The sequence below is a fragment of the Anomaloglossus baeobatrachus genome, chromosome 4 (genome assembly GCF_048569485.1).
Source record: "Anomaloglossus baeobatrachus isolate aAnoBae1 chromosome 4, aAnoBae1.hap1, whole genome shotgun sequence".
Taxonomy (NCBI): Eukaryota; Metazoa; Chordata; class Amphibia; order Anura; family Aromobatidae; genus Anomaloglossus; species Anomaloglossus baeobatrachus.
The window spans coordinates 76,830,803-76,856,382 of record NC_134356.1 but is presented as its reverse complement, the minus strand read 5'-3'; the positions used below and the strand labels follow the sequence as shown (position 1 = coordinate 76,856,382).

The 25,580-nt window shown below is 36.5% G+C and overlaps 1 protein-coding gene across 1 annotated transcript in view; it reads left to right on the top strand.

Annotated features, from left to right (window-relative positions):
- Window positions 1-218: 218 nt before the first annotated feature.
- LOC142303212 (protocadherin alpha-C2-like) overlaps window positions 219-25,580 on the top strand; it is a 465,288-nt gene continuing 439,926 nt past the window's right edge. Inside the window, exon 1 of the mRNA XM_075344416.1 lies at window positions 219-2,679. Within this exon, the coding sequence (XP_075200531.1) occupies window positions 310-2,679 (2,370 nt within the window). The 5' untranslated portion in view covers window positions 219-309. The remainder of the gene's footprint in view (window positions 2,680-25,580) is intronic.

Here is a 25,580-nt window from a genome sequence, read left to right as displayed (position 1 = left end):
GTATATATTTGTATACGTATTGCTTGCTTAATTAAATTTTGCCACAAGATATTGTCATCTTTACTATTTTTACCATTCAAATTATAAGGTTGAGCTTCGTAAAAAAATTTGAGTAAAAATAAATATTTATCTCTCTTGTAGTTTAACATTTTATCACCAGATGTCACTCTTACACAATTTTTCTTGAGAAAAAAACAAACCACAGCTTCCAATCCATTTCATTACTGCGTCAGGTTTTACTGTTCCTTTGGCAAGATTATTTTTTTTCTTTTTGATAGGAAGATTTTCCTTCTATATACATTTGCAGAAATGTTTCTCCATTTGTATAAATGCTTATTAAAACAAAGACTGGGATTTGTCTTCATCTTACAAATGACTGCTGATCTAGTGCTGTGCCAGCTCCATTATGTTGTACCTGAGGAATCCAAACATGGAACATTTGTTGGAAGATTAGCTCAAGATCTGGGAATACACATCAGTGATATTAACTCCAGGAGACTGAGGATTGTTTCAAAAGATGGCACAGACTATTTCCAGGTAAACCTGCAGAATGGTATTTTGTTTGTGAACAGGATTATAGACAGGGATCAGTTGTGTCCTGGTATTAGCATTTGCACAGTGCAGCTAGAAATAATTGTCGATAAACCTGTACAGATTCATCATGTTGATGTAGAAATTGAAGACATTAATGATAACTATCCAGTTTTCTCTGCATCTGAATATAAACTGTCTATATCTGAAGTGATGTTGCTCGGATCTCACTTTCCACTAGAGGGAGCCATTGACCCAGATATAGGTACAAACTCTGTGATAAATTACGAGCTTGGTGCAAGTGAATATTTTGCACTTGACATACAAACATACACCCATGAAAGCAAATCGGTTCAGCTTGTGTTGACGAAAGCTTTGGATAGAGAACAGATTCCTTTTCACAATTTATCATTGACCGCATATGATGGTGGTAAACCTAGATTAAGTGGCATGGTGCAACTCTATATTACAGTGCAAGATGTCAATGATAATGCACCATTGTTTAGTCAGTTATTTTACCGAGTCAGCTTGTTGGAAAACGCCCTTAATGGAACTATTGTCATCAAACTGAATGCAAGTGATTCTGATGAAGGGCAAAATGCGGAGCTATTCTATATAATAAAAGAAATAGTGTCCCAGCAGGTATCATCAGCTTTCAACATAGAATCAGAAACAGGGGTAATTCGTGTTGCCGGTGAAATTGACTATGAGAAGAAAAATATATATGAAATTCAAATAGCTGCTATTGACAAAGGGCAAATAGCAATGACAGGACACTGTAAGATATTAGTTAATATCATAGATATGAATGATAACGCTCCAGAGATTCTGGTGACCTCACTCAATGTCCCCATTCCTGAAGATGCCCCAAAAGGATCAGTTGTTGCAGTCATCCGAACATATGATAAAGACTCTGGAGAGAATGGAAGGGTCAATTGCCATATATCTAAAAATCTTCCATTTATAATAACTCCAACCTTACGTGAATATTTTTCATTGACAGTAAATGGGCAACTTGATCGGGAAACCATAGCAGAATATGACATTGAAATTACAGCTACAGATGATGGTTCTCCTCCACTTTCAGTAACTAGATCACTTAAAATTCAAGTAAATGATGTTAATGACAATCCACCCACTTTTTTGAAAATTTCTGAACCAGTGTCTATCAAGGAAAATAACCCGCCAGGCTCCCATATTTACACGGTGTCTGCATTCGATCCAGATATAAGCCAGAATTCATTCATTACATACTCAATCGTTGACAGCACTGTTGATGGAATACCTATATCTTCATATATATCTATAAATCCGGAAAATGGGAAAGTATTTGCACTACTATCCTTTGACCATGAACAGATTTCACAATTTCAATGTCAGATAAAAGCCACCGATGCTGGACTACCACCACTGAGCAGCGAGGTTATGCTCTACATATTCATTGAAGATATTAATGATAATGCCCCAAGTGTTATTACTTCCTTGCCAAATGTTGAGTCCGAAATTACCGGAGTTGTGCCAAGATTAGGTAAAGCTGGGTATCTTGTGACTAAAATCAAAGCCATTGATGCGGACTCAGGCTACAATGCTTGGATTTCTTATGAACTTAGAGATTTTGGACGAAATGCTCCCTTTACTATTGGGAAGCACACTGGAGATGTTATTTTATTGCGTCAACTTGCAGAGTCAGATGATAATGAACACAGATTGACCATTGTACTGAAAGATCATGGAGACCCAGAAATGTCCACATCCGTGACAATTGTCCTCATAGTGCTGGACTTTGGGGAAGATTTACCAGCAGAAAGAAAAAAAGATAAAAAAAAAGATTTTGAAATTCCAGATGAAAACATTTACTTGATTCTGTCTATTTGTTTAATATCTGGGGTATTTCTTGTTACATTGATTACATATACAGTATTGAGATGGAATAAATATACCCAGGAAATTGATGAACTGAAGCGAAATACAATGTGCCCCAGTATAGCCGGCAGCTGGACTTACTCTCAACAACGTCAGTATAAAGTCAACTTGAATGGCATTTCTCCAAAAAATGATTTGATTCTTTTCACTCCAAACTTTCATCAATCATCATTGGGTTATCTAAATTCTAATATTGGCAGCTTGGCATCAGGAACTTCTGCAATGGTAAGTGATTAATGCTCTAAACTATATTTAAGTACTTGAAGGATTGATAACTACGAGACCTAGCTGTAAAGTAGACACTCGTTTCAATTGTTGCTATGAGCTAGAAAGCATGAAAAAGTTCTACTTGTCTTAATTTTTGTTTTGTGTTTTGTCCCCTATTTATTGACACTTCCCACTTCTTATTTTTTGTTCTCTTCCCCTCCAGGATTCACAATAAAAAGTAATTGCTCCCCTTTTTTTTTGTGCCTCCTCCAATTTAATTATACTATTGTATTATTCAATATTATTGTATTATTCAAAATTTAAAGTAAATGTAATTTATTCAGTTATGTTTCAAAATCAGTATATACCTTTAAGATTTGTTTCTGAAGAATTTGTTTAGTTTGTACAACATTGTTATTTGCTTTAAATACTTTGTCATTTACCAGTATATTTTAGGCATCATAATATCATACTGAAAAAAATATATAATTCTTATATTTATTTAGTTATTTTAAAGTTTACTCAGCACAACACTATGGAGTTATATGAGAAGTATATGACATAAACACAGACTATAGATTAGACTGATTCTGTTTTTAAGGAGATTGACCTGTTTAATACCTAGAAACCCTGTTTTAAGAAGTTGTCTGCTAAAAACAACCCTTCTGTCTATGATCTCTTAGAATCTAAGGGGTAAGATTTCTACTTGTGGAGAGTGATATGTCAGTATGAGGAGACTTAAACACCATGCAATACTCTTTCCTGAAATTAAATATGCAAATTGCCTCCTCAGTAGAGATGAGCAACCCAAGGTTCGGTTTTTGAATCAAACACCAAATTTAAAAAACAGGGCTTGGGCTTGGAGTCCGGATGTTGTATGTGCAAACTTAACTTGCAGGAGCAACGCTGTGCTCAGGTACTCTTGGTGTTTAGCCCTGTGCGAGCCTCTTGCAGTGTTTGAAGGGCTCACTTTGGGGGTGACAACAGCGTGATCGGATGTAGTGTGTACCAAAAAAAGTTTGAAAATGCCTGCCCACCCTCCCCATAAGTGATTTGTTTATGGCTGGCTGTATGTGGGCGAAGACTCAAACTGCCAATCAGAGATTCCGAACTTCCTCGGACCAAGTTTGGATCAGTGAAGTTTCAGTTCCTTTGCTGCCAGCTAACCAAACTTCCAAAGGTTAGTTCATCTTTACTCCTCAGAGTGGAAGAGGACTTAACCTCTTGTGCCCTCTATTGGAAGTAACAATCTTAAAAGTCAATATTGACCATTTAACAAGCCTTGTTATATGACTTAGGATAAAAAGACAAACCAGAATCTCAATTTGCAGACATAGTGTTTCAAGTTATTGCGCCTCTTCATACTTTACACTGACGAGGGGCAGTACCCCAAAATACCTTGTCTGCAAATTAAGAATCTAGTTTGGCTTTAATCCTAAGTCACATGGCAACGCTCATTAAAGGGTTGATATTGATGTTTTAGGATTAATACTTACAATAGATGGCACTAGAGTTCAAGTATTCTTGTTCTCTGAAGAGGCAATATGCATATGATCTTTTAGAGCAAATGGATATTACAATAAAAGGAGGAAATGTGTATCTCATGATTGGGACAACAGTAAGATATAGATGAGGGTGACTACCAAAGTGTAACTTTCACTTTGGTTTATGTATTATATGAGGAATAATACAATGAATCATCAGCATGCAAATGGCACATCTTCTTTCAACAAATACTGCTTTATTCATATACCAGATAAACAGTAGATTTGGTGGTTCTTAGATCCATTCCTGGGTTCTTGTCATGTGGTATGAATAGGCTGTTACAGCGGTTCCCTTGCACTAGCACGTTAGGTAGCTATGGCCACTTTTGCCATTCTACTCTATTCAGATTTTTTGTCCACCTATAACCCTTTAAACATGATTGTTTATAAGTGGAATGTTTTCTCTTCTTTGTATATCTAGAACTATGTGTATTTAGCCAGGTTAGGGAGAGGATGGACACATATATGTATTTTCAATAGGGGACCCTGCTATTCTCCCTTAAATTATATGACATCCCCCATGTCTCTAAGTAGCTGTTTTTAACATGTTTTTTACCACTGTTTGTGATCTTTTCCAATAAAATTGTAATATCTTTGCACTACTACTTTGGTTCCTCTTGTGTTGATGCATATGTGAGTAGGTACTGGTGCTGGCTCAGCTGTACCAAGGCTGGACCAGCCTCTATGTATATGGCTCTAATTTTGAGAATTGTTGTGTTCATATGAAAATAAGCAAGTTGCAATTAATGTTTTTTTTTCAATGCACTTTCAGTCTCCTGCAAGAAAAGCTTTTATTTTTCATATTGTACAGCTCGTTTCCATGGAGCTCAAACACTAATGCCTACCCGGACCCTGACAAAGTGTGCACAGTAGTTGCATTCTTGGAGAAGGGTTAACTCCGAGTCCTAACATACCAGTCAGCACTCTCCAGCTTATTGACTTCTATACACCAGTTATCTGCTCATCTCCTTCTCTCTACCTTTGAGCTCCTGAGAAGACACTCTTATTAATCCTGTAGAATGAAGGGTACTTCTCACATAGCGAGATCGCTAGCAAGATCGCTGCTGAGTCACAGGTTTTGTGACGTACCAGTGACCTCATCAGCGATCTCGCTGTGTGTGACACTAAGCAGCGACCTGGCCCCTGCTGTGAAATCGCTGATCGTTGCACACTGTTCTAGTTCATTTTTTGGTTGTCGGGCTCCTGCAGGGCAGGACGCATCACTGTGTTTGACGCTGTATGACAGGGTCCCAATGACCACCGAGATCGTTATATAGGTCGCTACTGTGACCTCTATTGTTATTGCATCGTTGGTAAGGTCTGACTGTGTTCACATCCCACCAGCGACCTCCCAGCAACTTCCCAGCGATCCTTATCTGGTCGGATCATGGTCGGAATCGCTGGTACATCGTTTAGTGTGACAGTACCCTAAAGGTCCAGTCACACTAAACAACTTACCAGCGATCCCAACAATGATAGGGATCGCTGGTAAGTTGCTAGGAGATTGCTGGTGAGATGTCACACTGCGACACTCCAGCGATCCCACCAGCAACTTGACCTGGCAGGGATCGCTGGAGCGTTGCTACGCGAGTTGCTGGTGAGCTCACCAGCAACCAGTGACCAGCCCCCAGCGCCGCGTGGAAGATGCTGCGCTTGGTAACTAAGGTAAATATCGGGTAACCAACCTGATATTTACCTTGGTTACCAGCGCACGCAGCTACACGTGCAGACAGCAGGGAGCAGCGCACACCGCTTAGTGCTGGCTCCCTGCTCTCCTAGTTACAGCACACATCGGGTTAATTACCCGATGTGTGCTGCAGCTACATGTGCACAGAGCAGGGAGCAGCGCACACTGCTTAGCGCTGGCTCCCTGCTCTCCTAGTTACAGCACACATTGGGTTAATTAACCCAATGTGTCCTGCAGCTACATGTGCACAGAGCAGGAGCCGGCACTGACAGTGAGAGCGGCGGAGGCTGGTAACGAAGGTAAATATCGGGTAACCAAGGACAGGGCTTCTTGGTTACCCGATGTTTACTGTGGTTACCAGCCTCCACAGAAGCCGGCTCCTGCTGCCTGCACATTTAGTTGTTGCTGTCTCGCTGTCACACACAGCGATCTGTGCTTCACAGCGGACAGCAACAACTAAAAAATGGCCCAGGACATTCAGCAACAACCAACGACCTCACAGCAGGGGCCAGGTTGTTGCTGGATGTCACACTAAGCAACATCACTAGCAACATCGCTGCTACGTCACAAAAGTTGTTCATTAGCAGCGATGTTGCTAGCGATGTTGCTTAGTGGGAGGGGGCCTTTACAGTCCCCTAGGACCCAGCATAATGATAACCAGCAACAGGGCTCTTATTATCCTGAGCTTTGTTCTTGTTTAAACACCCTACTATCTCTGTGTAAATAGACTGATAGCAGTGTTGACACAGAACAAACACTGATAGCCTAAAGGTCCAGTCACACTAAGCAACTTACCAGCGATCCCAACAACGATAGGGATCGCAGGGAAGTTGCTAGGAGGTTGCTGGTGAGATGTCACACTGCGACGCTCCAGCGATCCCACCAGCAACCTGACCTGGCAGGGATCGCTGGAGTGTCGCTACACAAGTTGCTGGTGAGCTCACCAGCAACCAGTGACAAGCCCCCAGTGCCGCGTGGAAGATGCTGCGCTTGGTAACGAAGGTAAATATCGGGTAACCAACCCGATATTTACCTTGGTTACCACCGCACGGAGCTACACGTGCAGAGAGCAGGGAGCAGCGCACACTGAGCGCTGGCTCCCTGCTCTCCTAGTTACAGCACACATCGGGTTAATTACCCGATGTGTGCTGCAGCTAAATGTGCACAGAGCAGGGAGCAGCGCACACTGAGCGCTGGCTCCTTGCTCTCCTAGTTACAGCACACATCGGGTTAATTAACCCGATGTGTGCTGCAGCTAAATGTGCACACAGCAGGAGCCGGCACTGACAGTGAGAGCGGCGGAGGCTTGTAACAAAGGTAAATATCGGGTAACCAAGGACAGGGCTTCTTGGTTACCCAATGTTTACATTGGTTACCAGCCTCCGCAGAAGCCGGCTCCTGCTGCCTGCACATTTAGTTGTTGCTGTCTCGCTGTCACACACAGCGATCTGTGCTGCACAGCGGGACAGCAACAACTAAAAAATGGCCCAGGACATTCAGCAACAACCAACGACCTCACAGCAGGGGCCAGGTTGTTGCTGGATGTCACACTAAGCAACATCACTAGCAACATCGCTGCTACGTCACAAAAGTTGTTCCTTAGCAGCGATGTTGCTAGCGATGTTGCTTAGTGTGAGGGGGCCTTTACAGTCCCCTAGGACCCAGCATAATGATAACCAGCAACAGGGCTCTTATTATCCTGAGCTTTGTTCTTGTTTAAACACCCTGCTATCTCTGTGTAAATAGACTGATAGCAGTGTTGACACATAACAAACACTGATAGCCTAAAGGTTTACAGCAGAACTTTTGTTGAGCTATAGTTCTACTAATATGATAGCTTTACTGCTCACCAGAACTGTCACTCAAGGAGTAGTGCCCACCCTGCCTTAAACCAGGAAGTAAGGAGACTAGGAAAATTGCAGAGTTGTGAGTTGTTTAAGAGAGAACTTGAGAATAACCCTCTATGTATGTGTCAATGTAAAGTAACAAGTAATAACACATACAATGCTACAACATAATTAGGTATAGTAATTTTTTTATTGAAAATTATTTATTTTTCAAATAATTTTTATTAAGGTTTTATATACGTACACACCAGCAATAATAATAATAATAATAATATACTCACATGACAAACAACACCACCATACAAATATCAACAACACATAAAGTATAATTTAAAGGATTTGTCTTATCTCCAAGATCCTATCCCAACATGTAGTAGGTGTAATAATAAAGATTTTAGCCAGTACCTCTAATTAGAAATGTAGTATAGTTCTCCTAATATAGCCTTGTCTCTTACCTCATGTACAGAGCATTGCTGCTTAGGTATCTATGGTTACTTCCACTCATATTGTAACAATAAGTTAGTTAATTGCTCACGATCGTAAATACAGATACCTAAGCTGTAATGGCCTGCACTTGAGTTAAGAGCTATGGTATAGTGATAGGTTATGGATGCTTCGCCACACTGCATAGAAACTCTCCATGTCTAGTCATTCAGATGAGTGCCGTGAAACCTTGTGCCATGCAGCAAAATAGATGCAAAAATAGAAAATATTGAGGCACTGCCAATCTAGAAGGAGGTATAAAATCAGCTTTAACAGAAATCCTTATATACAAAAAAACCCCCTGAAAGTCAGGTGCTTCTGATGCATTTCTGATGTACAAAAGATGCCCTTAATCATAGGGAATGCATAAGGAATACAAGTTGGGGTATACTGTATATACAAAAAACAATAATGTATCAATTGCGATTACCGGAACATGGGAGAATGGCTTAGCCACCAGAGAGTAACTACAAATATAATATAACATATTCCATTTCAAAAGCATATGACATATTCGATTATAAAAGCATATGACACATTCCATTACAAAAGCCAAGCCCAATAATAAAGTTAAAAAATGCATAAAATAAAAAAAGGAAAAAAAAATTGATAATCATCAATAAATATAATACAAATATTTTTTTTAAATTCATGCCTTTGGGAAATTTATAACTAAGGGTCAAAATCCAGTATCCTTCCTGCAGTGTTAATCACTTTCCCCAAATTTCTCTAAGTAGGAAGAATTAACACTACATATATTATTTAGGTGTTCTGAGATGCTTACTAATGGTACATCCTACATATGAAACATTGCAGGAAGTGCCAAATATACAGTAAACCACATGGTAAACCATATACAGTAAACCATGTGTGTTGCAATTAATGAAATAAGTGATTTTACTTGCTATGCCTGTTTGGAAGAGAAAATGACAATTTGATATTTAAAGCAAATCTACAGACAGAACATCTAGTATCTGCACTCTTAAAACTCAGTGCAATGCACCCATATAGTTACTACTCGAGGTTTGTGTACAATTCTCCCAACATATTTACACCTCTGAAATCATCTGGCACAACACATAATCCTGATTAACCACAGGGAGATATTTCAACACAATTCTCCTAATTTCAGAAAATGGGCCTATAAGGTGTAGAGAAAGTGACTAAATTCTTACAACTATGAGAATTCCTTTTTTGTAAACTATTAATGGATCCATATACTACTGTTGATTGAGACTTTTGTTAACCACCTCAAAAGCTTTACTAACCTCCCATTTATTATATCCTTTACCTTACAGTCTGTCACCTATAATTTTGCTTTCTTTAGAAAAATTTACAAAATAAGAGCATATATATTTTGCTTTTGTAAATTCCCCAAGGGGATTAGACTTAATGGTAACTGGAGCATGATAGCTGATATCTTGCAGGATAGCATTGTCAGCCAAAGGTTTACGGAAGAGAGAGGTTTTATCACTGCCTGTTGTATTGCAAATATAAAACAGGTTATTTTGAGTTCATACATTATGTTAAACTATAACATAGTGCTCATTCAGACAGACAATGGTTCATTGTGATACAAGCTTTGTGCATTCTTGAGGAATTTTGTGCATTTGCTTTATATATACAGATAGTCAATGTATTCATGACAGAAACCTTGGGATTTAATTAGCTCAAATATCTAATGTGTATTCTTTGGAGAATTGAATTGGGTGGGTTAATTGCCCTATTATCTGATGTGAGTGGTATCTCTGATTCATCTATGCCCAAAGACTGGCTATTGGAGGACAAGGGTGAATCGGAAATACAACTCATTAACTTTGAGGCTAGTGTAATATTTGTGCAAGCCACTATTTAAGATCAGTGAAATATCACAATGACAGAAGCTCACATACCTGCACCATGAGACATCCGGTCAGTGTTGGGATTTCCAGGAGTTGCTCTGTCTTTGTCATGCTTCTCTGACTAATGTTCCAGACAGATGATGTTCAAAAGCCCCTTGGTAATCTCAGTATATAACTGTATTTAATTGTATGTTCAATATAGAAAAGTGTAAGCAATATCATACTTTTTCTTTTGTTTTGTATTTTATATTAACCTTCATAATAAAATTACTTAATTGCCTTCTTTAAAGTTGTATCTGAACCTTAGTGTTAAACATTTGGCAAAACACGTGTGCAGTCATCTCCTGTCAAAGTGATGCTCAGAAAAGACACCTTTTAACCAGGAACAACCTGGGTAAATCTGAGATTAAAATTATTGCAATTGAGATACCAAATAAAGTCTGGTATGGCCAATTTGTCCGCAGACCAAACCAGGATTACATCGTCAACATATCGGCCATACCAATGTCAGAAAAAAAGATTAGTAGGATTTAAAATAAACTTTCCAGGAAGCAGGAATCTACGGCAGACCCCATCCAATTTTCCAAAGTGCTTTATTCCAATATCATGTGCAGTTAAAAGTAGCGGGGAGAGAGTCGGGTGCAGGCTCCCTAATGGAAGACGGCCGTTTCACATGTCCTTGTGCTTCTACGGGTCCCGACATGTACAGTATAGCTAGTGATGGTGAAAAATGAGAACTCATAGGAGCGCAGGTGGTTTGCACAAAAAAATTGATCTTTAAATATAAAGTGATTATGATTGAGTAAATAATTAAATCGAGTAATTACTATAGGAATACAAATGCTAATTAACAGCCACCGATGCCAAATCATGGGGTATAACAGAGAAGAGATTAACAACATCGCAAGTAAGAAAGGAAAAGGTTTTCTTCTATACAAATTCATCAAAAATTGCTAAGGCATGAGCAGTGCCCTTAAGATAACCAGCAACACACACAGTCAAGAGACAGATAGATATATCTGTCTAACCATTCACTAATGCCATTGTTTAAAAACCCAATACACAAAATAACATGTCTCAGAGGGGGAAGAAAACACTCCTTGTGTCTTAGGAAGACCATACAAATTAGGGGGGTAGCAGGCTTACCCGGTAATAAGACATTTTTAGATTTCTCATTAATGATCCCCAAACTAATAGTATTATCCAAAATCTGGGAAAGTATGATTTAAAAAAAAAAGAGTAGGAGTCTAAGAGACATGGCTACATTTCTAATTGTAGGTATTTGCTATTATTATTATTATTATTATATTATTATTATGCCTTCTACATATTGTAATAGCATCTTGGAGATGGGAATACCCCTTTAAAGGTGAATGTGCTGTGGAAAAATGTTTTACATTGAAACAGTTAATAGATAGTGCTGTTAGAAGATTAACCAGTTGTGAACAGTTGATTACCAAACTAGTGCAAAGTTTATAAGTGGCTGTCTTAATAAAAGACAATTACTTGCCTGATAAATCTACCTTAGCAACAGTACAATCCACCCACGTGACTGCTGCAGGCAATCACTCTACTGTATGACACATTACTGCTAAAAGGATATCAACAAAGACCAGTGGGATCAACTGAAGTCTAAGTGCTAGTGGTAGCAGCAATGTAGTAGTAAGATGGTAATGGCATTTCTTCCTCTTGGCCAAATTATGTCTTCTCTTTGAAAACCTCATGAAGAAGTGGGTTGTAAATAATCACAAAGATTATTACATATATAATAAGATATTTTAATGTAAAGTAGAAATGTTGCAAAGTAAAAATATAAGATTAATAGCATCAAATCGATTCTGTGAATGTAGCTAAAGAACTAAAGAAGAAATGAAAATGTAATTATCTATACATTCTTAAATACATTTTATTAGAAAATCACATTTGTTTTGTCTAAGAAGTTAATCGCAATAGTAAATTAAAATTGCTACCTTCTTGCTATACTGGCAAAAACCTGTGCTAGAATATTAATTGGACAGGTGCATGTGTGCTTATGCAGTAGGAGGCTCTACTGCTGTGATATAGACATAGCTAGCCTCTAAGTGGTGTAGGTTATCTCCAGGTCACAGCAGGTGGTCATGTTTCAGAAATGCAGGATGGAAATCTGTGCAGGCAGCTTCTACAATGTAATAGTACCAATGCCTGTGAGCCAGTGAGAAAGGGCACAGACCATCCCAGAAATGTGCACTGTCTGTATAGCCTCATTGTTATTTTATTTAATTATTATTTTTATTTAATTACCATTAAAACCTCAATCTTTACTTCACCCTTTTTTTATCCCTGTGTCAGTGTTAGATTGGTTGTGCACCATTAATCCTGTTTTTTTCTCTTATCTCTGCTACTGTCTATCATGTTCATTTGAGAAATAAGAACAATTTGAGTTCTGTGTCTCTTGAATTATTCTATACTTGTCAAGAACAAATAACAATAATAACATATAAAAACTTATATTAATTTGTAAGTATCATAGGCATCATCATCATTTTACTCTGACTTAGAGATTTAGTACAAGAATATAATAATTTTATTTTTTTTTATTTGATTTTGTACAATAACATACCTAATGGTTTTAGTGAAAATAGTAAGGTAAAAACGTTCATGAAAATATATTGGAATTTATTGAATTTAGTATATAATGCTTTATATAAAACTTAATCTTAGTTATTTCCATTGTATTTTATTATATTGTATGTCTATATCCTATTATTGTATTATTAAATTGTATATCTATATAATAAATTAATATGGAAATAACTTTCAAGCTTAACTTAACAAATAATGCATAACTGATAACTTGTCTCTGAAGGTTTTCGGACTGACTGACCTTCATTTCTTAAAGTAATGATGGCCACTCGTTTTTCTTTACTTAGCTGCTTTTTTCTTGCCAAAATAAAAATTCTAACAGTCTATTCACTAGTACTATCAGCTGTGTATCCACCAGACTTCTGCACAACACAACTGATGGTCCCAACCCCATTTATAAGGCGAGAAATCCCACTTATTAAACCTGACAGGTCACACATGTGAAGTGAAAAACATTTCCAGTGACTACCTCTTGAAGCTCATCAAGAGAATGCCAATGGTGTGCAAAGAAGTAATCAAAGCAAAAGGTGGCTACTTTGAAGAACCTAGAATATAAGACTTATTTTCAGTTCTTTCACACTTTTTTGCTAAGTATTTCACTTCACAATGTGAATCTACATTTTTCATAGTCTGGAAAATAAAGAAAACTCTTTGAATGAGAAGGTGTGTCCAAACTTTTGGTCTCTACTGTATACTGTACATACTAGAACCTAGAATATAAGACATATTTTCTGTTGTTTCACACTTTTTTGTTAAATATTTCTTTCCACATGTGTTAGAATTAAGGAATGAACAAAGAATGAGCAAATTATTTTCTTATTTCTTAATTTGGAGACTCCCAAAGTGGTAAATTTACATTTTGATTTTCCTTTTTATCTGTCACAAAATCAAATATTAATACAATGAGTTTATAATTTATCTTAACTTTAATAATTGACTAAAGAATCATGATCTGTTTAGTATTGTCTTGATATAGGTTACCCATGACACTATACACACACACATTTTTGTTAATTATTAGTGTGATAGTTGCTTGTATGTGGTTTTAAGGTTTCCAACGGTTGCTAATAAACTTTGTTATATTTTATATTATATCTCTTGTGGGTTGAATGTTTTCGATGTGCTAAACGCTTTTTTTCCTGGTTTGATAAAGCTTGGTTTGGCACTTTAGCACCACCTTCATTGATTTACTTTGTCTTGACACTTGTAGCTGTGCATCCCGCATTTTCGTCTCTTGTTAAAGAAGTATCATATTCAATATGTTTTTCTAATTGTGGATTTTTAGTATGGAAACATATTTTAATGTTCTTAGTAATAAGCTTTTCTGCAACACAACACATTTTAATTCTTTTCATTACAGAACACAATGCATTTTTTATTCACTTCAATAAAGTTGATGACAATAATAATTTATCTTCATATATCTAATGTTCCTATGAATGTTTATAAAGGAAGGTGATACCAGTATATACAACAGGCTAGAGGTTTGTAAAAAAAAGGAGCAATAGAAGCAGAAAGTGATTCATAGAAGAACTATACCAATTAAACATACAAATCCAATATGAAAAACAAACTTGTGTAGCATGACTTATCCAGCTACCTAACTTTATATCATTCAGACATTATTGACCCTGTATCCATCCACATAATCAACTGATTTAGGAACACGGATATATATATATATATATATATATATATTAGACTTGAGTTCTTAAAGACAGCAAGAAATATGCGGAATATATCCACTACATACTCTTAAACCATGTGAGCTGAATTAAATTGCTGTTAATGTATTATAATTTTAGAAACCATTGTTATTGAAGTAACAAAGGAAAATATATACTAATCTTGTAATATCCAAAGTTCTCCTTGCCTAATGGCTACTGTAAGTTGCTGGTTATCAGCAACAACTGAGAGTCAGTCACAACATTAAAAGCATAATTGTTGGCAAAACTATATTATTAAATTACTCTAAAGACATTATTATGACTATACTAATGAATATTTTACTTGTTATACAGATTACTATAACAAATTACTTGTTAGACTGATTACTTCAATTTCATATGTTACATCATCATATTTAATCAAGTTGTATCATGTTCTTCTCCATATTTTACCAATTTTATTCGCATTTTTTAGTAAGAATTATTACAGCCAATTCTCAGAGTTTAAATTATTGGACTATGTTGATTGTTTTTTAGCATTGAATGCATAATTATTTTTTATTATATACATTATTTGGAGGGAGGAGTGAATATGTCAAAATATAGAATTATTAACATTGGTTTTATCACACCATATGCAATTCAGGTTAGTGCCAAAATACTTTGTTGATATTTACTGTGAAATCTACTGAGTTAACTAAACTTATTTGGATCCCCTACAGTGCTCATTCTTCACAGATATGTCAGAGGTTGTAGTAGTAATTTACCTGGATAGGAGAGGGTGAATCTTGGAATTATAATCCCAGGGGTAATCCGCAGACTCTTTCCTTTTTATTCTTAAAAGTCTTTTGAAAGATGATAATTTATTAAGTATAATAATAAAGTTCCATGATTCTTATGTCATTTTGTAAGACATCAAAAACAAAGACAAGATAGCTTTTTTCCTGCAACATAAAGTCCTTATTTCATCCCAAGATGTCATAGTAAACAAAGCCATATTACAAACTTTAGCTTTGCTCTATTGGCAACTTCTGTTATTTCATAGTATTTTTTTAAGGAAACTGTTTTCATCCAACTGGATCCAATGTTTCCTGGATGATTTATCCACCAGGCATGTCACATCAACTGCTGTTTTTCTTTATGCCTACATAGGAGTGGTGCCTCTGAAAACCAGCACTTACCCACTCTCTCTCCATAGGGTATCACCCTATCATGTGTTTTGTTCCTCACATTTAGAGTTCTTCATTAGCTATAAGATTTAGGGGGGCTTTACACGTTGCGACATCGCTTCCGAAATATCGTCGGGGTCACGTCATTAGTGACGCACTTCTGGTGACATCGCAACGTGTAAATCCTAGGTGCGATGATATACGATCGCAAAAGCATCAAAAATTGTTGATCTGTGTAGCGTCGTTAATTTCCATAATGTCGGGTCGACCACAGGTACGATGTTGTTTGTCATTCCTGCAGCTCCACACATCTCTGTGTGTAAACCCGCAGGAGCGACAAACATCTCCTTACCTGCGTCTCGACGGCAATGCAGAAGGGAGAAGGTGGGCGGGATGTTATGTCCTGCTCATCTCGCCCCTCCGCTTTTATTGGCCGGCCTATAAGTGACGTTGCGATGACATTGCCGAACGCACCTCCCCCTTGAAGGAGGGATTGTTCGGCGGTCACAGCAACGTCACCGAGCAGGTATGTGCGATAATGTTCGCTACGGCAGCAATTACCACATATCTCAAGTGCGACGGGGGCGGGCACTATCGTGCTCGGCATCGCTAGCCGATGCTAGCGATGTCGCAACGTGTAAAGCCCACCTAAGGCTTACTCTAGATTTCCAGAAAAACAGTTCTACATCAAATAGATGCTCAGAATTTATCAAACGATTTAGAAAATTTTCTTAAAATATTGGCAAAAAAGCCACATGCAAAGCTGACTTTAAAAATTCCACTTATGAGAAATGTATTATATTTTATATATGCATTTTTTTATGATACACTGTAGCTCAAATGTTCCTAACTGTTTCTGCAAAAAAAAGTACACTTAATGTTAAATTTCTTATAGACGTGACATGTTTGGGTGTAATATATTACTATAAGAAAATAAGTATATTATATTTCATTCTATCACAAAGTTGAAAAACCTCAGAATTTTTAAAAGGACTTAATTCAAAAGGCCAAATTTTATATTTTTAAAATTAACATTTTTGTTCTTTATTTTACCTGTGTATCTCATTAGTTTACGTCCTGCTTAAATGTCCATATAAACAATTTATAAACAATCCTGATTTTTATATATTTCATACTTTAAAAATATATTTAAATTGTATTGTTACCTTTTATACAATACAACACAGAGGTATGCACTCATTACTACTAGATTAGTAATTATATAAATATTTCATTTTTAACTTTAAAATCACCTTCCATTTACAATACCAATGACTGACAATCACTCTATTATCATTTAGTGCAATTGCCTTTTTACTTAAAAAAAATAAAATATTGGGTACTAAAGAAGATTCAACAGTAGTTGTCTTTGTTTAGGAAGAAGAACAGATATTGGTTTTCATTAAATAAATATGTAGACTATGCTGTGAATCTACTATAGACAATTCGAATGCTGTTAGGGTAAATTGGAAACATGCTTTTTCACCTTGTTAAACAATTAATATGTTCCCACAAGTCCATATAGAGGTTTTAAGATGTAGGACAAAACTTATCTCTTCTTATCCACCTAAAGGTGGAAAAAAAGACAATTGATTCACTAATTTAAACATGCTTAGACCTCTTGTTCCAAAACTTGCAGATCCTAATATTTTTATTTAAGCAAGTAAGCACATATTATAGTATATTTGAAAATAAATAATATTTTTATGGATTTTAAAGCCACTCAAAATTGTTCACCTAAAGTTTTTAGAGAACTGTGCAGTGAATGTAAAAATAATTGTATGAATGGGGTACATTGTTACTAAATAGTTTAAAATAGATAAAGAATTAAAATGAAGACTATAATTCTACTTATTAAATGTGGATATTATTTTATTGTATATTGCTCATATAAACTACCTTATTTTTTGGATTATAAGACTCACTTTTTCTCCCAAACATTTGGGAGGAAAATGAGGGTTGCGTCTTAAAATCTGTGCGCAGATGGAGCTCTTGGCTAAAGATGTCATCTGCACACGAGCCGCCTTCAGTCCATTGATCTTCCAGCAGTAGAGTTAAGAGAGATGGCGCCTGAGGGTGCCGAGTGCGCAGATGAGATCTCAGTTTGTCATTGAGTTGAGAGGTCAATCTGCATGCACCGACTCCGGGTGCCATTTCTTTGAAGCCCACACCGCCAACAGAGCATCTGAGAAACTCGCGACACTGCCCTGCTTCACACAGCCAGCAAAGCCCGACGGCTGCCGGCACAGCCCCGATCGCTGCCATCACAGCACCCACCGCTACCAGCACAGACCCACCACAACACCTGCAGCATCTCCCAATTCCAGTACCACCCCTACCTCTTGTGAACCTGCTCCACCACCACTTTCACCCCCTTCAGTAAGACACTATCCAGCTTATAAGATGGATCCCCCTTTTTTTTCTATTTTTTTCGACTCTAAATTTGGGGTACATCTTATAATCTGGTGCGTCTTATAAAACGAAAAATGCAGTATATTTAAAATCTAGCAGACGAAGAAAATATTTTATAACATGTTTTATTAAGAATTTGTGTCAGTGTTTTGTTTTATTATATTTTTAAATTTTAGCATTACAAACATCTAATAATGGTCATAAAGTGGAAATGCCGGCTGTAGATTTTTTATATACATAATGAGTTGCTGTTAGTCATATTAAAATATATCTGTCTTTTTCTATAAGGTAAATTATAATAAAGTGAAATTAAATTGAAAAAAACTACCCTGAAAGTGTTACTTTTTCTGGTGAACATATTTTATTTGACCCACATAAAGTTCGGACAAAAATCTAGTTCCTAATTTACCTCTTAATAATGTTTCTGAATTTATCCCTAAAGATTTGGAACATTTTCTGCCATCTGCATTTAGTTTGATTCAACTTTTTATTTTTGCATCAATGTACTCTGAATATTTTGTGATCTTAAATCTTTTTAAGAAACAAATTGCGGGGAAAAAATGTGAACAGTTTAATTTTAGTACCTACAAGGTTTTTACCTTTCTTAATTTAACTGGTTATTTTGAATGTGGAGATAGCAAGTATACGTTTATCATTAGTGGGGAGAGGAAGAAAAAAAGATAAGTTATATTAATACATTGTTTTTAATGCATTTTTTGCCAGCAAATTTACAAGTCCTATTTTTGAAAAAATTACCTAGTAATATTTCATAAATTATTTAAAAAAATGACAAAGATTAACAGAACTTACACTACACTGAATAGCTTTTCAAAATACAGTTTGGCAAAATTGGTAGGGTAGCTAAGGTAACTTAAAAATGATCTAAAAATATTCATACTGAAAGAAACAAATATTAAGGAAGATAAAATATATAGATTACAATACTGGCAAAAAGTTGTGCTACTGTAAGAAAAATAATTATTTACTATTTTTCAAATCATAAATTAAATAACTATAGTTCTAATCATTATTTAAGTTAAGCGCAATATTAAACATTAAGCCTTATAATATAAAAAATTGTTGGCCAAAAGGTGGTTCTGCCAATCATTTGACCAGCAGCTACGTTGTCTGACTTCTTTACACCCTGAAATGCTAGCGTGTTCTGTATTAGAAAGTTGGGGCTAGAAATCCCTGCCAGTGGCTTTTCTCATTGAAAAAGGAATGGCAGTCCAAAATCAGACATGCTAGACCACAGTTTCCCAAACTCCAATCTTCATGGCCCTAAAGGTCATGTTTTCAGGACTTTCTTAGCATTGAATAGGTTGACAGAATCTATCAAGGTATTACCTGTGCAATACTAAGGAAACATGAAAACATGACCTGCTTGGGCCGAGAGGATTGGAGTTTGGGAACCAGTGTGCTAAATTCTTATCACCCCTTACAATCATCTATTGAGGGCACCCACACACATTAGACACTCAGTCAAACTTGTCAGTATTTGTGGGTTTTGCCAATGTTAGCCTAATGAGTATGTGCACCTTAATGTTTCATGTGAGTTTCTTTAAATTTTTTTCTTTCCCTTCTTTTTTTCCTGCATCACTTAATTTTTCCCTAAGTAGCTCTACAAAGTTTGTGTTCCACTTATCTTTATAATTATAAATTAGAAGGTTTTTTAATACCTAAAACTTAACTGAGTTGTTAGTATAAATTGTTGTATTGGTTTTATTAAAATTAAGATGATTTAACCTTTAAAGAATACCTGTTACCAGATCAAAAATGGACAGTTTTATTGCTGCTGCTTTTATCAGTATTGTTTGTTTGCTTTTTTGTTTGTTTTTTTATCCACTATATGATTGCAGAAAGGAGTATTTTTCTTTGGTACAAATTTTTATGGTCTTTACGAAATGGGGAAGGTTTCTTTGTGGGCTTGTCTTTAGGCTGTTTTGCTATCTTATAAGCAAAACCTTGGTAAACACCATATAACTTAACACTAAATATAAAGGACCACATCTCTGAAAGCACATGGCTAATTTAAAAGAAAAAATAGAATAGAGTAGTAGGAATGAATTAAGAACAATAACTGGCCAGTTTTGATCTGGTGACAAGTCTTTCATTTTGTAGTCTTATTCTGTAAAGTTGCTATATGACCTTTTTAGTATTATACAAAAAAATATTTTTTTTGTAATAACTGGTTTTAGCATGGGATCTCAAATTTTGTGGTGAATTTCTAATAAATGGGTGATGTTAGTAGGGTGGGTATATAACATAATTGTCTTTTTATTGATGTGGACAAGTTGTAAGTTAATATATCTTGTGTAGTAAGTTTCTTACAAGTGTTTAACACTTTTTCACAGTTATAATTAGCATATCAGTCATAATTTAAATGGTTATGTCTATCCTGATATGTTATTGGTTTTGGGATAAATCCTACCTCGACATTCTAATTTAAGCATATGATCTTTTTTAAAACTTCTATTCATTTATATTCATTTTTTTTAATTTTCCACCTATCAGGTTTTTCCTGCTTTAGTCTTTATAGCATAGTGACAAGGGCTATTATACATATTCATCATATAAACTTATCAGTACATTTTATACAAACTATATCAAGTTTTATTGTTTGCAATACAACAATTTTGCTTTTAGCTTGCAGTGCAATTGCTTTTCAATAACAAAACTTAATGCAATTATAATATAGTGTATTATGGTAGTAATGTATAAGTCAAAGACTATATTAATGAGTAGTGCAAATCTGATTTTATAGCCATATTCCATTCTATATTTCCAACACTTCTTGCTAATCTATCAAATGCATATTCTCTAATTTTGTTGATAACATTCAAGTCCATATAAAATAGATATAAAGATACTTTTTTATTTCTTTCACAATGTTTAAATTATTATAAAATATCTTCCCTCTTTAAGACAATTTTTTTAATTTTGTTTTTGCTTAACTATCTTCCAAAAGCCATATTTTTGAAAATTTTATGTTGACAAAGTTTCATATGGACCCATTATAGTTTAGAGTGAAATCATTAACTTTAACACATAATGTACTGAAAAAGGCAAAAAATTTTATTGGGTTAAAATGGAGAAATAATGCAATTCTATCATTCGTTTGGATTTGTTTATGTTGCTCAATGTGATGGAAATATGTAGCAGCAGCATTACTCGGAAATCTTGTATTTTGGTCTACAACTAAGACACATAAGTTCATATCTTATTTATTTTTCCATCAATGGAGCTGCAAGAGGACTTGATTCTATAAATACCAAACTAGTGTGCTAACACGGCTTACTACATTTTTTAGCATTACATGGAGCAAAAAAGTATATTTCTTCTGTTTAGTCATTGTCATAAATTAAATAACTTTAGACTTTGACCAGTTGGGTATCTGAATGTGATGATATAAAAAAATAAAATAAAAATATATATATACATATATATATCTATCTATATCTATCTATATATATATATATATATATATATATATATATATATTTTTACTAGCTGTACTACCCGGCTTCGCCCGGGTTGGTAACTGCTTTTCACAAAATAGAATGTATCAACAAAAATGTATTCTGTACACAAAAACCACAAAACAAATAAATAGAAATGTAATTATTAAATTGTTGCCTATATTAACCAATCAGAGCTCAGATTAATTAACTGTAGCAAAATAGAAGCTAAGCTGTGATTAGTTGCTATTGGCAGCCTGATAAATCTCGCAACAGAAAGCCCTCCCCCCTGACAGTATATATTAGCTCACACATACACAAAATGGACAGGTCATGTGACTGACAGCTTCCGTATTTCCTATATGGTACATTTGTTGTTCTTGTAGTTTGGCTGCTTATTAATCAGATTTTATTTTTGAAGGATAATACCAGACTTGTGTGTGTTTTAGGGCGATTATGTGGCGAGGTTGGTGTATGTGTGGTGAAATGTGTGCTGAGGGTGGTATATGTGTTCAAGTACGTGGTAGTGTGTGGCGCATTTTGTGTGTGTGTTCCCATGTCGGGGCCCCACCTTAGCAACTGTATGGTATATACTCTTTGGCGCCATCGCTCTCATTCTTTAAGTCCCCCTTGTTCACATCTGGCAGCTGTCAATTGGTAAATTGGAATGCACGAGGTTAAAATTTCACCTCACAACATAGCACCCAGTGCTGCCCGGGAGAGTAACTGTCTCTCTATTTCTCTCCCACTCTCTGTCTTTCTAACCCTCTGTATATATCTCTCTGTCTCTCTCTATCTCTTTGTCTGTCTGTCTCTTTCCCTGTCTGTCTCTTTCTCCATCTGTCTCAATCTCTTTCTCTGTCTGTCTCAATCGCTATCCCTGTCTGTCTATCTCTTTCCCTGTCTATCTATCGCTGTCACTTTCCCTGTCTGTCACTTCCCATGTCTGTCTCTTTCCCTGTCTGTCTCTTTCCCTGTCTGTCTCTTTCCCTGTTTGTCTCTTTCCCTGTCTGTCTCTTTCCCTGTCAGTCTGTTTCTTTGTCAGTGTCTGTCTCTTTGTCCCTTTGTATCTGTCTCTTACCCTGTCTATGTCTGTTTCTTACCCTGTCTGTGTCTGCCTCTTTCCCTGTCTGTGTCTGTCTCTTTCCCTGGCTGCATTGTGACACACCAACATTCCATATAAGGGTGTGGCTGCGCATTCTTCTGAAGTTCTGGCTGCACTGTGGCTCCCAGCTCCATTCGCTTTAATGGAGGCAGGTTTTTTGGTGAATAACTGTAAAAAGCGGGGTTAAAATTTGCCCTCAAAACATAGCCTATGACGCTCTCGGGGTCCAGAAGTGCGAGTGTGCAAAATTTTGTGGCTGTAGCTGCGACGGTGCAGATGCCAATCCCGGACATACATACACACATACAAACACACATACACACACATACACACATTCAGCTTTATATATATATATATATATATATATATAAAATAAATAAAAAAAGAAGTCTCTCCAAGGTGGAAACTACATAAAGGAGTTTTCCCATGAATAGAATGCTTTTTAATCATTAGCTCTTGGAATCGTAATAACTTCCACAATTAGGTGTTAAAAAATATACCCATGCTTTCGATAATCTTATATATATGCTCCTGTTATGTACTATGTAATGGTCGTGTCTGACCGTACAGGGACATGGTCTGATAATGCCCATCTCCTGGGGCAGGGGAGTAATCAAAACAGTATACAGACATTGTAGCATATGATCACATCTGATTCTTTTTGTGAGGTAAAACACTTCTCTGCCTGTGTTTAAATGTTTTATCCAACAGAAATAATTAGCCGTGATTCCAACCTGTAATGTATATAAGCTTTCTTTTGTTTCCTGCCTTACCTGGGAGATTTAGTATGATAAGATTATACGATGGTATGGTCAGACACGGCCATTACACACCACATAGCAGGGGCACATACAGTTAGGTCCAGAAATATTTGGACAGTGACACAATTTTCGCGAGTTGGGCTCTGCATGCCACCACATTGGATTTGAAATGAAACCTCTACAACAGAATTCAAGTGCAGATTGTAACGTTTAATTTGAAGGTTTCAACAAAAATATCTGATAGAAATTGTAGGAAATGTACACATTTCTTTACAAACACTCCACATTTTAAGAGGTCAAAAGTAATTGGACAAATAAACCAATCCCAAACAAAATATTTTTATTTTCAATATTTTGTTGCGAATCCTTTGGAGGCAATCACTGCCTTAAGTCTGGAACCCATGGACATCACCAAACGCTGGGTTTCCTCCTTCTTAATGCTTTGCCAGGCCTTTACAGCCGCAGCCTTCAGGTCTTGCTTGTTTGTGGGTCTTTCCGTCTTAAGTCTGGATTTGAGCAAGTGAAATGCATGCTCAATTGGGTTAAGATCTGGTGATTGACTTGGCCATTGCAGAATGTTCCCCTTTTTTGCACTCATGAACTCCTAGGTAGCTTTGGCTGTATGCTTGGGGTCATTGTCCATCTGTACTATGAAGCGCCGTCCGATCAACTTTGCGGCATTTGGCTGAATCTGGGCTGAAAGTATATCCCGGTACACTTCAGAATTCATCCGGCTACTCTTGTCTGCTGTTATGTTATCAATAAACACAAGTGACCCAGTGCCATTGAAAGCCATGCAGGCCCATGCCATCACGTTGCCTCCACCATGTTTTACAGAGGATGTGGTGTGCCTTGGATCATGTGCCGTTCCCTTTCTTCTCCAAACTTTTTTCTTCCCATCATTCTGGTACAGGTTGATCTTTGTCTCATCTGTCCATAGAATACTTTTCCAGAACTGAGCTGGCTTCATGAGGTGTTTTTCAGCAAATTTAACTCTGGCCTGTCTATTTTTGGAATTGATGAATGGTTTGCATCTAGATGTGAACCCTTTGTATTTACTTTCATGGAGTCTTCTCTTTACTGTTGACTTAGAGACAGATGCACCTACTTCACTGAGAGTGTTCTGGACTTCAGTTGATGTTGTGAACGGGTTCTTCTTCACCAAAGAAAGTATGCGGCGATCATCCACCACTGTTGTCATCCGTGGACGTCCAGGCCTTTTTGAGTTCCCAAGCTCACCAGTCAATTCCTTTTTTCTCAGAATGTACCCGACTGTTGATTTTGCTACTCCAAGCATGTCTGCTATCTCTCTGATGGATTTTTTCTTTTTTTTCAGCCTCAGGATGTTCTGCTTCACCTCAATTGAGAGTTCCTTAGACCGCATGTTGTCTGGTCACAGCAACAGCTTCCAAATGCAAAACCAGACACCTGTAATCAACCCCAGACCTTTTAACTACTTCATTGGTTACAGGTTAACGAGGGAGACACCTTCAGAGTTAATTGCAGCCCTTAGAGTCCCTTGTCCAATTACTTTTGGTCCCTTGAAAAAGAGGAGGCTATGCATTACAGAGCTATGATTCCTAAACCCTTTCTCCGATTTGGATGTGAAAACTCTCATATTGCAGCTGGGAGTGTGCACTTTCAGCCCATATTATATATATAATTGTATTTCTGAACATGTTTTTGTAAACAGCTAAAATAACAAAACTTGTGTCACTGCCCAAATATTTCTGGACCTAACTGTATATAAGATTATCTCAGCACAGGAACATTTTTTTAAACACATCCAAATGTGGAACTTATTAATACTTCAAGATCTTTTGACTAAAATGTACTTTGTGGGAAAACCTATTACATACCTCCATTAGAGATTGAAAGCAGCTTATAATTAGACTTGTAGACTGTGAGCCCTCACGGGCAGGGAGCTCTATCCTCCTATTCCTGTCTGTGTCTTGTATTGTTTATGATTATTGTACTTGTCCCTATTATGTACACCCCTTTCACATGTAAAGCGCCATGGAATTGATGGCGCTATAATAATAAATAATAATAATAATAATAATTAGTTAAAATGCTGCTATCAGAGCTAGTTTATATTATTGCTGCTAGAGGCAGGCAACCAGCTGTATAACACAAATGGGGCCTATCATGTATAATGCAGGCCCAACTATGGGACATGCGATATACATCCACACTAAACATATGGTGCACAGGTATGTCATATATTAGCATTAGGTAAATATAATATTCATAAGACAATGTGTATAAAAGACAATAAATGTAAGAAAGTCAAGCAACAAATTGTTTTATAACTAACTATAAC